Source organism: Apus apus, chromosome Z (genome assembly GCF_020740795.1).
Source record: "Apus apus isolate bApuApu2 chromosome Z, bApuApu2.pri.cur, whole genome shotgun sequence".
NCBI lineage: Eukaryota > Metazoa > Chordata > Aves > Apodiformes > Apodidae > Apus > Apus apus.
The window spans coordinates 20,218,808-20,231,679 of NC_067312.1; the positions used below are offsets into that span (position 1 = coordinate 20,218,808).

At 43.0% G+C, this 12,872-nt stretch overlaps 1 protein-coding gene across 1 annotated transcript; it reads right to left on the reverse strand.

The window, feature by feature from the left end:
* Nucleotides 1–341: 341 nt before the first annotated feature.
* Nucleotides 342–6,480, reverse strand: PLK2 (polo like kinase 2). The gene is made up of 14 exons (XM_051642695.1): nucleotides 6,195–6,480; nucleotides 5,581–5,688; nucleotides 5,288–5,404; nucleotides 4,958–5,087; nucleotides 4,595–4,682; nucleotides 4,097–4,192; nucleotides 3,671–3,869; nucleotides 3,437–3,584; nucleotides 2,929–3,026; nucleotides 2,167–2,290; nucleotides 1,656–1,896; nucleotides 1,436–1,565; nucleotides 1,239–1,349; nucleotides 342–1,118 (listed from the first exon to the last, which is right to left on the reverse strand). Exons 1-14 carry the CDS (start codon nucleotides 6,405–6,407, stop codon nucleotides 927–929), a joined length of 1,995 nt encoding a protein of 664 aa, XP_051498655.1. The 5' UTR covers nucleotides 6,408–6,480; the 3' UTR covers nucleotides 342–926.
* Between the last annotated feature and the right edge of the window lie 6,392 nt (nucleotides 6,481–12,872).

Consider the following 12,872-nt stretch of genomic DNA (forward strand, 5'->3'; position numbering starts at 1 on the left):
GTGCAAAACATCAATATCAATTATAGGATGTAATATCTTGATCCATACTTCTGGTTTTAGCCCCTAGGACAATAACAGTGTCAAGGCCCACATCATTATTCTGCAAGTCCTATCAGTAGTTGCTTTAGGGTTACTGCTATAATTAGCAGCAGCATATTGGTTCTTGTGACTACAAGCTTACACAGACATGGACAAACTGCTCTATGGTAGAACCTGTCATTCATATCCTGACCTGTAGCAGACTTTTTAAAAACAGCATAAGGAAAGCAGACCCACAAGACTTTTTGTAATGCAAAGCAAAGCAAGCTAAATTGTATTGCAAAAAGAGTGGAGAATGATGCTTCAGGTTTGTTCTCTTTATTGCCAACAGATTTATTTTTTAAAATGCCACAGTCCAAAAAAAGTGTTATGTAATAAATACTTCACTTTAGGCTGTAATAAATAAAAAAAATATTAACAAGGAATGCACTTTACCAGCCACAAGTGTGGGCATTTTTGAAAAATAAGAAAAAAAAAAAGTATGGCCATAGTTCACAGTTAAGCAGCCAGAAGCTGCTTATTACAGCTATTCCATAACAATGGAGCTATCCCCATACCTCCCTTTTCAGATGCATATTCACAGTTTAACTCCATCAGAAATGCTCCCTTACAGAGCAACCAGTCATACTCTGCTTAGAGTTCAACTCAAAAATATCTCTAACACATATATGAAGCAAGGAAAACTATGGTCCAAAGAACTCCTTGTCACACCATTTTAGTCCAACAGCAGGCTTAGGCTTCTGTCTAAATAGGTGTGCCCAGCACACTAGGACAGTCAAGTTTTCGTACCACCACACATCCATCATCAACATACTAGGTTGCTCCACCATCTCCCCTGTAGACTTCACAGTGACCAAAAAAGGTCCATTTGCTTCAAGTCAGTCCCTTCAGTTACATCGCTGCAGCAGCATGTTCAGAGCATATTCCATTCTCTGTTTTAGTTCCAACGAGCATCCAGAAACCAGAAGAGTTGTCAAACGAAACGTTGTAGATATTCTCTCTTCATTGATGTATGTAAGGAGATACTCCTCACTCTGATTGCAAATGATGACTTTTGTGTGATCATGATAGAAGTTCACCTGCAAAAGAAAAGCAAGTTCTTGTTTGTACACTTTCTCCTCTCAGTTTGTGGCACTTATCTAGTTTTATTGAAATAAAGAATTTTCTAAAATTTTCTCCAGTGATGCTACCAAACTTACTTGGAATGTGCCATCATTGAAGAGCATCATTAATGCTTTATCAGATTTAAGCCACTGTAGGAGGTAAAGCCTGGGCCTGCGTACATCTGTTAGGCTGGGCAAATCTCCTCCCTAGGAAAGAGAGCAGATACTGTTTAGCACTCAGTTCATATTTACTGCATGATTATAGTCCAAGATCCAGAACGTGCTCAACTTACGTCCATGAGGTTCTCTTCCATGTAGTGAGAGAAATACTTCAGTACAGTTACTTGGCTAATGAACTGTTCAGGAGCCTCTGTGGCTGAGAACACAGAGCACTGGCCTAGCTCAGCATAGTAGTGGACTGTCCTTTAAGAGGAGAAAGACAGTAAGGAGGTTAGAGATGAAAGTATTTAATACTTAACCTTATTGAATTGCTGGGTTTGTATTCATTCTTACTTTTTGTCTGGCAGGAGGCTCATATGTGCCCCATTGTTGAAAAGGACACCAACAGTGTGGTCTGACAGCTGGTAACCAAAGCCATACTTGTTAGAATAGTCCACCCATTTTGTAACCCACTGGAAGGATGCTGCCAGCTGTTCTTTGGGAATGCTGTCTGCTTCTGGCATGTTCTCCAGGCATCCTCGCAATACCCTTGCAACTGTATCAGCAACGCTTCCCATGGTACTGTCTTCCAGGCCTTAAAAGAGAAGGACTATTAGACTGACGAGAGCACACAGAGAGCAGGCTTTAGTTCTAAACCTTTCAGTTACCTACACAGTAATTTAAAGAAGTTCAACTTTTATGGCTTTCCAGTTTAAATTCTCCTAAAATATTAGCCACTGAATTTAGGGCATCAAAAATAGGGGTTGGAGAGGAAAGCTGCTGTTTGTATCAAGCTTCTAAGTCTGAGACGTAAAGAAAGTAAAGATGGGATTTAGAATTGGAGACTACATTTTGCTGCACTTACATTCACTGCTACTGCTGCAGCTTCCCAAAGTTCCTCTGACTATCATCCGAATGGAGTCTCCAGTTTGCTTAGTTTCTGGTAAGGCTCCTGGCTTCACGACTGTTGTGATAAGAGGCTGGATCTCCTAGAAGAGATGTCAGACATGTAAACATCAAACATAACACAAACCAAGTCTTACATGCAAATTTTGCATGCTTCTCCTGGCTCTCAACAAGTGGCAAATTCTAGGGAAACTGGCATTAATGTTTCCAGCCAGTACAAAGAGATGATCTTAGACTGAACTTAGAAGATCTAAAGAATGGAAAGACTTGGTGTGCTTCTCTATTTGCATCTTACTAATGCTAATAATCAGTCCTCTTCTCCCCTGGCCTAGCAAGAGAAAGCTGTGTGCATGTCTGAAAACCAAATGGTAAGAGACAGATCTCAGCAATTTATTTTTTAATAAGTCTTAGTTGATAATAAACTGAAGCCCTGTATTTGGAATATTGGGAAAGAGCACCTGGCAGACAAGTTACCACACACAACAATGGAGTCTAGGCAGATACTATAATTACTCAAAAGCCGAAATTTATAGTCACCCTACAAAGGCTACCATACTTTGGTGAAGCTTGGTTAAGCCCTCTTTAAAGCATCTCTGCTAATCATTTAAGCTTGATTATGATGTGTACAACCCCAGCTCCAATATCCAAGTAAAATATAATTTAATTACAGCTACCCCACCCAACTGTGATTGGATTTGAATTGAACTGCACTTGCATTTACCTCATCTGTTCTGTGTTTGTGGGGCTGCTGGGTTATCGATGTCTTCTTCAAATCATGCCTGAGCTTGTAGATTTCTTCATCTTCTTTAGCTAGTCTGTCTGTAATACCAGAAAAAATACTTAATGCTGCACCTGGAAGAGCAGTTGGATTATAGAAAGCCTAACAAGTTAGCTGCAGGAAGCATACTGTCTCCCTCCACTAGCTTCCTCTAAACAAGCCATAGTCTCCCAGGACAGCACATAGATCACTAAAAGGCTAAACTTTATATTAGACATTACAGACAAACTGATAGCCAATACAGATTGTCAGTATGTCATAGGAAGCATCGATTTATGTAAGTTGGCATTCGTTGCAGGCTACCACTTATACATATTGATAAGGAGGTCAAAACTAACCTAGGGAAGGTCTGAGACAGATACAAGTGCTTTGTTACTACTGCATAGTTGTACGTTACTACCATGACACTGATGGCAGACAGAAGTTTCAAGTACAGCTGTAATTCACTTACTGTGTGTGTCAAAGTATCTGGCTTTATCCTTTTTACCACCAAAGAGAGCAGCAGCAGCTTTTTTGAAGAAATTTTTAGCAGGACTTGTCAAATGGAAATCCGGAACAGTGTGACAACAGCTAGCAGAAAGTCTATCAGGTGTAAAACCCTGTGGAAATATTAAAAATTTTTTAGACCACTGAATATATTTTTAGGGTGGATAAGTTTTCAGCCAGCACACTAGACAGTACAAACCTGTAAGAAAAATTCATGTTGAATTATTTCATCTAAAGTGGGTCGGTCTTCAGGATTTTTTGACAACATGCTAGCTATTAAATGTTTCGCAGGTGCCAAGAGAGATGAAGGCAGGCTGTATCTTGCTTCCCTTATACATCTGTATGTTTCCTTAAGATTTGTGGTCTCAAACGGGGGTCTTCCCAACAGCATTGTATACCTGCTCAAAGGCAAAGGAAAACAGTTTTACTTGTTTCACAGCCAAAGTACTTATATACTACTACTGAAAAGGCTTTGTCTGTCTCTGAACATGAAGGAGAATTTCTGCACTTAGGCTGGACATGTATAAAGGGCTACAAACTCCTGCAGTACTGCATCCTCTTTAAACTCTCAAGAGGCTAAACTAGTGATAGAAATATTTCATTTCAAAGGCAGGGAAGTACTTACATTACACAGCCTAAGGCCCAGATGTCAGATTCACAGCCATGCCCTTGTTTGTTGAGGACTTCTGGGGAAAGGTAATTTGGTGTGCCACATATTGTTCTGCAAATCAAAGAGGCCACGGAGCCAGTTAGTATTTTAGATAGAAAGAGAAGCTGTTTTTCACAGGGCAAGGTTTCCTCTCAAGTTCAGACAAAAACCTAGAGACTCCTACAGTGGAGTTGTATCAACATGAACAGCATAGATGTATTTCATGGTGTCCTCATGATACATGAGCAGCAGACTTATATCTGCACTACCTGTCAGTCAGGCATCCCACCCCTGGCATTTGCCATTATTCAAATCCTCAGAGGAAAGCCTAAGTGAAAGCACAGGAGCCTGTTTTCTAGAAGGGGAAATCTTGATTCCAGAAGCAAATAGTTTTTGCTATGGAACAGGATTTCTCATTTCTAAATTAAGCTGGTTTCATTTACTAGTAGACTTAACATTTGTAGATTATCCTACCTCCTCCTGTGCTCCAGTGGTTCCAGCCTAGCTGCCAAGCCAAAGTCACCCACTTTCAGTTCCATGTTCTCATTAATGAAGAAGTTACCTAGCAGACAGAGAAATTCCAGTTAGCCCATTTCTTGCAAGGTAGGAATGCATTTGCCACAGGTGCTGAGTCATATTTTGCTCAAAGCCAGAAGCCAGCCAAGATATTTTTTAAGTAGTAATGCTCAATGTCATCCCTTAAGTGCTCCAAGTTTCCACTGTAAAGACAGACTGAACTGATTCTTTCAATTAATCTATCATCATACAAGTGTAAAGTTGTATAATGCTGACAGGGCTGGAGGAGCGTGTTTTGAAGTTGGCGAGGTGAGAACTTACCTAGTTTCAGATCCCTGTGCAAGATTTCCTGCTCATGAAGATACTTTAGCCCTGACACAATTTGCCTGAGGTAGTATCGTACTTCTGGTTCTGTCAATATCTTCCTTGCTTTTAAGATGTGAGCCATTGACTGCAGAGATAAAGCAAAGGCAGGAATATTACTGAACATTCAGGCACAAGATCCACCTTAAGCTAAAGTAAGTCAATGCATAGAGAAATTACAACTAAAAGCACCACAAAAAAAAAAAAAATTGTATTACACATCACAAATTTACATTAGTGGCAGGTGCCAGGTAAGTAAATACTGGATTTCTCCCAGCTGATGCTCACCCTTCTACTGCAGTACTCCAGAAGAATGTAAATATTCTCTCTGTCTTCAAAGTAGTGGTAGAACTGCACAACATGTCTATGATTAAGCATTCTGTGCAGTTCAATCTCTTTATCAATCTGAAGAGACAAGAGACGAGGTGGAAAAAAAAGAAAAAGAAAAGAAGAAAAAAATGTTGTTAGCCTTTAGTCCACAAGGTTGAGCAGACAGCTCAATCAAAACCATTTCAGGAGAAAGGCTGGGCAATCCAGCACAAAGAGGAGAGGGAAAAAAAATGTAATTTATGCACACACACCTTTTCCCTTTGATGAGGTTTTGCTACTCGGCTGTGAGGAATGATTTTTGCAGCATAAACTTTATTTGTTGTCAAATCTGTCATCTCATAACATTTGGCAAATCCACCCTAGAGAGACATACGAGAAAACGGCGATTAGAGCAGGTATGAAAGAAGTTCCACGCTTAGTCACGCACCAGCTCATGTACTAGTCAAGGAGCGTTAACTTCTCTAGCACAGGACAACTCGGTAGAAGGCAGGTCGTAGGTTCATCGCCCAGCTGAAGGTTCGCGTTGCGGGTCTACCTGCCCCCCCGCCCCCGCCCCGCCTGCAACACCAACATAATTTTTGCAGGCTTTCCCGAGCTGAAAGAATGATTTCGCCTGTATTTAGGTACACAAGTGAACCGGGAGAGGAATGCCGCTCGTCCCCACCGCGCCTGGATCGGGGCAGCACAGCGGCAAACCGGCCTCCGGGCGGGCTGTGGGGCAGCAATGGGACGCACCCCCGCACCCTCCAGAGGAACGCGGCGCCGCAGAGACAGCGCCCGCCGCCCGCTCCGCCTCGGGAGGCAGGGGAACCGCAGCGCAGCGCCCGCCGGCCCGGCAGAGCGCGCGGCTCGTCGCGGCCATTACCTTTCCGAGCACCTTGCCGCGGCAGTAACGCTTCCCCGTGGTAGGGTCGGTTATAATCCGGGAGACCTCGGCGGCGGGGTGGCCGTGCTGGTGCGGCTGCTCCTCCGCCTTTCTCCTCCGCGCCTCCCCGGGGGCCGGTCTGCCCAGCACCGGCTCGCAGCCCTTAGCGCCGCCGCCGCCCGGCGGGTAGGCGATGGTCCTCAGCAGCTCCATCACCTCGACGCGCCTCGCCGGCTCCGTCCTGCCTTTCTTTACCCTCCTTTCCCTTCAACACCACCTCTCCCCCGACGAGCTCCCAACGCCGGGGAGCGCTCCGGCCCGTCCCTCATATAGCGGCGGATGGCTCCGCCCCGGCGCTAAGGACGCCCCCCGCCCCGCCCGCCCGGCTCGGCTCGGCTCGGCGCGGCCCGAGTGGAGCTGGGCTTGCGCGGGGTGGCTTGCCCCGCTGTGCCCTCCCCTGCGCAGGCGGGCCGTGCCGCGGGGGCGGAGGAGTTTCGCGGGGCAGGGTATGAACCCCGCTGGCTCTTCGGGCGCCTTTGGGGTCGCCCCGCAAGGCGTTCGGTCTGCGGTGCCTGCTCTGCCCGGCGCCGCCCCCCGGGCTGGAGTTTGGCGAGGAGAACCTGTGCACGAGCTGCCTTTTCCTGGCTTGACTCTTGCTGTTCGTGAGGCAGCAGGAATTTCTGGTGGACGGTCGGTGCTGCGGCCTGTACGACCAGCCCCCATCTGATGCTGCACATGAGGAGGCAAAGGAGTTTTTCACGCCTGTGCCTAAGCTGCTCCATCACAGCGGAGAGCCAGGGCCTTTTTTGAAAAAATCTAATCATGCAACAGGCCCATCCACTCCCTCAGGTATGAACAAGAGGCGTTGCCCAGTGCCAAGGGCCCTGTCTCCTTTTGTGAGAGGAGCCCACCCCACAGAGCTGTCTGACAACACTCGGCTCTAAAAACAGGAACATTTCCTTAAACATCCCAGAGGCACACAAATTAATTTTGAAGATCCCTGAAGGCAACAGTAGTCCAGGACTTGTGATCGAGATGTTTGAATACAGGCAGTTGCTGAAGAGTGAAGTGTGTGTGTGAGAAAAGCTTTTAAATCTAAGATTTACATTTTTCTCATTCTGAAGATGCAAAAATGCTGACACTCATTACTTAATTGGTTTGTTACATATTTGTGAAATACTGTTTGCCTGCTGTCACACACTAGGAATTCTTGTGCTCACTTTCACGGCTGGTAAAAAGAAAAGTCTAGTTGTTTTAGTATTAATGACTTTCAGAGCATGTAAATGTATACATTATTTTGGCGTCAGTCCCTGAACATCCTTCATTTCAGATCTTAACAGCAAAAAGGTTCTTATTTTACAGTGTTAACATCAGTATGCATGTTTTATCACAACCGCTTCCAAACCAGCAAAATTGCAGAGCAACATTTAAGTTTCCCTAAGTAAGTGTTCCATTATGAAGGTAGCAGTGATCAAGTTTCAAATATTTTGTGTACACTCTACTTCTGCACAAGGATTTTTTTACAGGATGTATGCTGCTGCATCCAAGTGTCTTGCTTCCTACCTTAGTCTCTAAAGTCTACGCAAGTCAGGTTAGTATTACTAGTGATTAACTGAATGGATAGAGGTAAAAACAAGAAAAGGGAAAAATTATGATACACAGACTGTACTCAGTCTGGTGTCCGCTCACCCCTTAGCCTTGCACGTATTGGCTTCCTGGGCAAATGTTGGCTCTCTCACGCCACTTAACTTTCTCCAAATTAGTATCCGTTATTGCAAAACAGGTTACTTAATGCAGACATGATTTCTTGCTGCTTTGTTTGCTGCAGTTAAGTTGCTTTGGCCTGGGGAAAAAGGTTTACAGGCAGAAGTACACGGTTTCCTTCCAGTGGAAAGAAGTGGTACTACACATGGGAAAAGGCAAATTTAAGAGAAGCAGGGTTTGACTGGTCAAGGCTTAGGGGAAATTGTTAAGCTTGACTTTAAGAGGACAAAAGCACATGGTTGAAGCTGAATATACAAACTGTTGTTCTGAGCAAGACTAGGACTATTTATTCTCATACACTTTGCTGAAGCAAAGTCTTCAAGTTGTGTTCCTTTTGAGTTACAAAAAAGACCACAATGCTGCCAGGCTGCTCCGTGCAGCCTGTTCAGCTCTAAGATTGCTTCTCCCGCTTTGACACTGGTAACATTTACCTGACACTTATCTCAAGGTGTCAAGTTTACTGTTCACTGCAAGGTTTTACAAAGGAAAAGCTGCTGCAAAAATAAGATTTTTTTGGTAGCATTCTTAATTCCATTGATGAAATGTGGTTTTGCCCTTTCTGCCTCTGACCTTGCTACTTCATCTTTCCTTTTCTTCAGTCTTTCCACTGTCTTCCAAGTTCTACCTCACCCTCTAAGTTCAAATATGCACAGCTCATCAGATAACTAGTTCTATGTACTGAGTTCAAAACTTAAGTGCTCCAGAGGTCTCTAGAAGCTTATGTGCTGGCACTTAAATTTCTTACACTTAACATTAGTTACATTTCTTAGCTTTTGCAAAGAGCTACTGGCTATTTTGCATTAATATATTTCACTTTCCTTCTAAAACTGTTCCCCTGGATAGAACAATGTTGCAAGCCAATGCCGACACAGAGGCTACTGGCTCGCAAAAAACAGCATTAATGCAAAGGTTTGAAACTGACCTTTTCCTATCTTGCAACTGAAAAGCCATCCTAGCCAGTGCTCTGTAACAATTTATATCAGTGAGTGTACCTGCAGTCTGCACAAGAAGCTCACTTCCAAGCAAGCTAAGATAGAAGAAGCTTTGTAGCCAGATCAGTATATAGCACTGCAGTTTTCCTTCCAAGAAACAGGGGAAACGTAGCCCAGGCTCAGGCTTCAGACACGCCTTCTGTCTCTGGCTCCAGAAAAAATGTAATTCCTTATCCCTACAGCTTGACTTTGACACAAGTGTACAGCTTTTTCAAAAAAGCCTGATTATTGAGAGTCTGGGAAGTCTGGGAGTGCATAAATCTCTGGATCAAATGAGGAATGGGAATTTGACGGAGTCATAAGTGGCCTAATTACAGGCTTGTGGGAAGGTCTTGGCAGGAACCACTTGTTCTTACCTTAGCACTGAGAAAAAGAGGTATTTGAAGATTTAAATTTCCAGAAACACGTGCATCAAGTCCTGGATGTCCAATTCCCTGCATATTACAAAGCCTTGGCACTGTTTATGGCCATGAATTTGCAAGTATACCCAGGTACTTATGAGAAATCAGTACCAATGCCATCTACTTGGCCTCCAGACTGTTTCACACTGAACTTCCTACAGTGCCACTAAGATGCTTTTCTGTCAGCATTATGCCAGTATATGCCAGCTCACTTTGCTCCCTGCAGTCTGTACTGGACTCTGGTGGTAGCCCACACTGGTTTAGTCGGCAGAGCTGGCCTTTTACCTGGCTAGTCTTACTGCTTGCTTTCTGCTATCATAACTCCTGTGCTCCTGCCCTTACTTCAGCTGTTTTCAGGACTGTTTTCTGCTTTTCCGGTCATGGAGTGCCCTCAGCTGCTGAAAGGAAGTTATGACAGTTTGCCTGAAAAGAAGCATATTCTGCTTGAAGGTGGGACAAACTACTGATCTGCGTAGAGTATCATCGTCACTGGAATATGTACCAAAGTATATGTGTGATAAATAATACACAGCTTATTTCTAGAACATCACCCTTTACAAACTGCGTTATTACAAATGTAAGTTTTACGGAAAGTGCTTCATGATCCTTTGTAACTTGTCAGAGGAGAGCATAGTTATGTCTGGAGAAACTTGCTACTTGTACTGTATTTCAGTGATTGACTCAGTCTCATTTCTCCTCTTGACGTCTTTCCTAGCTCATCCCCCTCATTTTGTTGTTCTAGTTGAACTTTTTCTACCCCACCAGTTCCACACTGGCCTTTTCCCACCACCCCATAGGTGTCTGAACATGCTCTGCTTCCATGCTCCACACTTTCCCCGTTGTCTGGGACACTTGCTGTTGTGCTTTCAGTAAAATACTAATTCCATATAATCTGTAGGATATCTAGCATAGGCAGCTTCACCAGTTTGAAAGTATAAAACAGATTAAAAGCTGAACTAGGTACAGAAATCAAAAATCAAAATTTGGTCTGATGCTGCCATGCAGTTTTAGTGTGCCCCTTCCATTGCAGGTTTTCATTTTCACAGATCATTCTCACACACAGATGTAATACCATTTCTCCTCCCTTACTCACTGTAGAGCCAGTGCAAAGGACTTGTTTCTCCTATAAAGCATGTATTTTAATTTCCTCTGTTTGAAGCCTGGCAAAGTTTCCAAAGACCTGAATTCTTTCACAGTTTCATTTGAAGTGATCTACTAATTAAAAAGCAGGCAGACTACCAAGAACTTAAGGCAATCATATGTTTTCTCAGAAAAATCTTCAGAGAAGAAGGTGTTTAACCCATTGGCCAAATAGGCTATGCTATTGTTTGTTTCCTTCTGTTCCCATCTTGCTGGTTTGGTGTGGGTTCCTTGGGTCTGGCAGGAAGGCAGGGCTGCAGTTCTAGTTGTTACAGGATGCTCTGTTCCTGAGTACACAAAACTCTATTTCCTCAAGTTTAATAAGTACCTATGTGGTGGTAAGGGTGGCTGGCTGGCTCTAAAAGGTGTTCTCCCAGTGAAAAGATCAATTATGGGAAATAATATAGCTCAAACCAAGTGCCAGTGTAAAGTGAAGACAGTGGGCAGTTTTCTCTTACCCCTCACAACTCCCACACTCCTTCCCCTGCTGTTTGGATGAGTAATGTCACAGCTACTTCAGACACTAGCCTCTGCACTAAGGAAATGCGCAAACACGTTAATACAGCACCTTTTTCTAAGAGAGAAGTCATACCACAGGTTTGCACATTGTGGCATTCACACATTGTGACATTTTTATCATTTCTGTGTTGTTGTTTTTTACAGCTTAACTTGTTTTTCTTTCACAGCCTAGTCCAAAACAAAGATTATGCTAACCTCAGAGATAACAGTACTTAAAAAGTAAAGGTACTAGGCTCTTTGCATTTTTATTTTTTTTTTAGCCCTTCTAAATGCCCAAACATCTTAAACATAAAACCTCCTTGTTGAAGGAAATAATGCCAAAGGGTAGTCAAAACCCTCTAAACAGAGCAAAGAGTTCACTACTTTAGTAATTTTATGTCCCTTCCTGCTCCCCCTTCTCCTTTCCAATCTCAGCCTTCAGCGGCTGCAGCACACAGGCATCAGTTTTCTACCTATTAGACTGGGCACTTGTTTTCTTTCTATGGGTGGGAATGTAGTTTCCTGAATCCAATGAGCAGAAGTCAATGCTACTGTTGCTCAGATAACACAGACAACACAGAAACAGCATTATGATATATATGGGGTGAAGCCCAGGTCCCAAGTTACCTGTTTCCATGACGCTCCTTTCTGTCAGGAATGATCAAATGTTTTTGATGCACATTCTGCCAGCAACTAGACAGGTACAGGACACTTCCAACTACGTATTATAAACATAAAGCACAAAAGAGGACAACATGTATTTAGGAGACTGAAAGACTAATTTTCTGCAATTAACGACACCTCTAGAACAAAACCACTACAAAGAACTAAACGTTCTGGCAGAGAGGAGTACAAGTCATTATTTCTAATCCTCAACAGTTTATATATATGTCTTATGTGTACCTAGATATAGAGAAACCCTGCGAAGTTTAGAGTTGAATGTAGAAGAGTTGTTGGCCTATAGAAAACTGAGTTACTGGGTAATTAGATACAAGCCAGTGTATCCTTTCCGCACTGCAAGTACTGCAGAGGCTCTTTGCTACCAAAGCAAGACATGGCAGAAGCAATCCTGAACCGAGCAGAAGAGATAGCCTGCTCAGGAAGGAAGAGTGCTGAAAGTTACTCCTGTCAGAGTCAGTAGCAACTGTGAAGGAGGAGTATGTTGTGCTGTTTTGTCCATTGGAATTAGTTTAGACCCACTTAACATGTATTGCCTTTCATAGATTTCTGCTAGCCACCACTCTGATATAAAAGACATAGGCCTAAACAAAAGCATGCAGAAAGGAGATTTAGCACCCTATGTTACCATCAAAGTCGTTTTCCATCAGACACAACGTGACAGAGGCATGTGTTCAGAGATTCTGGGGAAAGCTTTAGAGAACAATGCTTTCCAAGAAGCTGCTTTCTGTCTAGCATACATTAGAAGTTTTTCTAAAGTTTTTTTACCTCCATTTTGTTTTATACAAAGATCACTACAGCTTTCCAGCTAAGAGTACTTCCTATGTTTATGTAAATATTTAAAAGTGACTGACACTACATTCAGTTTAGTGGAGTTAAACTTGTCCTGACTGCTGATGAGAAGGGTTGAAGCATGTCATTAGTCAGGACAATGTACCAAAACAGACAAACAAAACCAAAAAAATCACACATAAAATGGCCTCTCTCTGAAGTTAAGGTATCTAGGAAATAGAGACATAAAATCTGTTTTACTGGTCTCTTTATAAATTAAAGCAGGTGGTGGTTAAGACAGAATGGATAAAAAAATAGATTAACAAAAAGCATGCCCTAAATAGCTAGATTTGAAAGTGAAAATCCTCACTAGTTTTTGGTGGGTTTTTTTTCAGCAACTCACTTTAATGTTTTCATTCAAACATCCTTTTCTG

What these genes read in the sequence shown, in the direction of transcription:
- PLK2 (XM_051642695.1), bottom strand. Translation starts at nt 6,407, where the DNA reads ATGGAGCTGCTGAGGACCATCGCCTACCCGCCGGGCGGCGGCGGCGCT. An exon ending in CCACTGGAGCACAGGAGGAG is followed by an intron (nt 4,193 to 4,594) that starts GTAGGATAATCT and finishes TTTGATTTGCAG; the next exon opens with AACAATATGTGGCACACCAA. An exon ending in AGCCTCCTGCCAGACAAAAA is followed by an intron (nt 1,566 to 1,655) that starts GTAAGAATGAAT and finishes CTCCTCTTAAAG; the next exon opens with GACAGTCCACTACTATGCTG.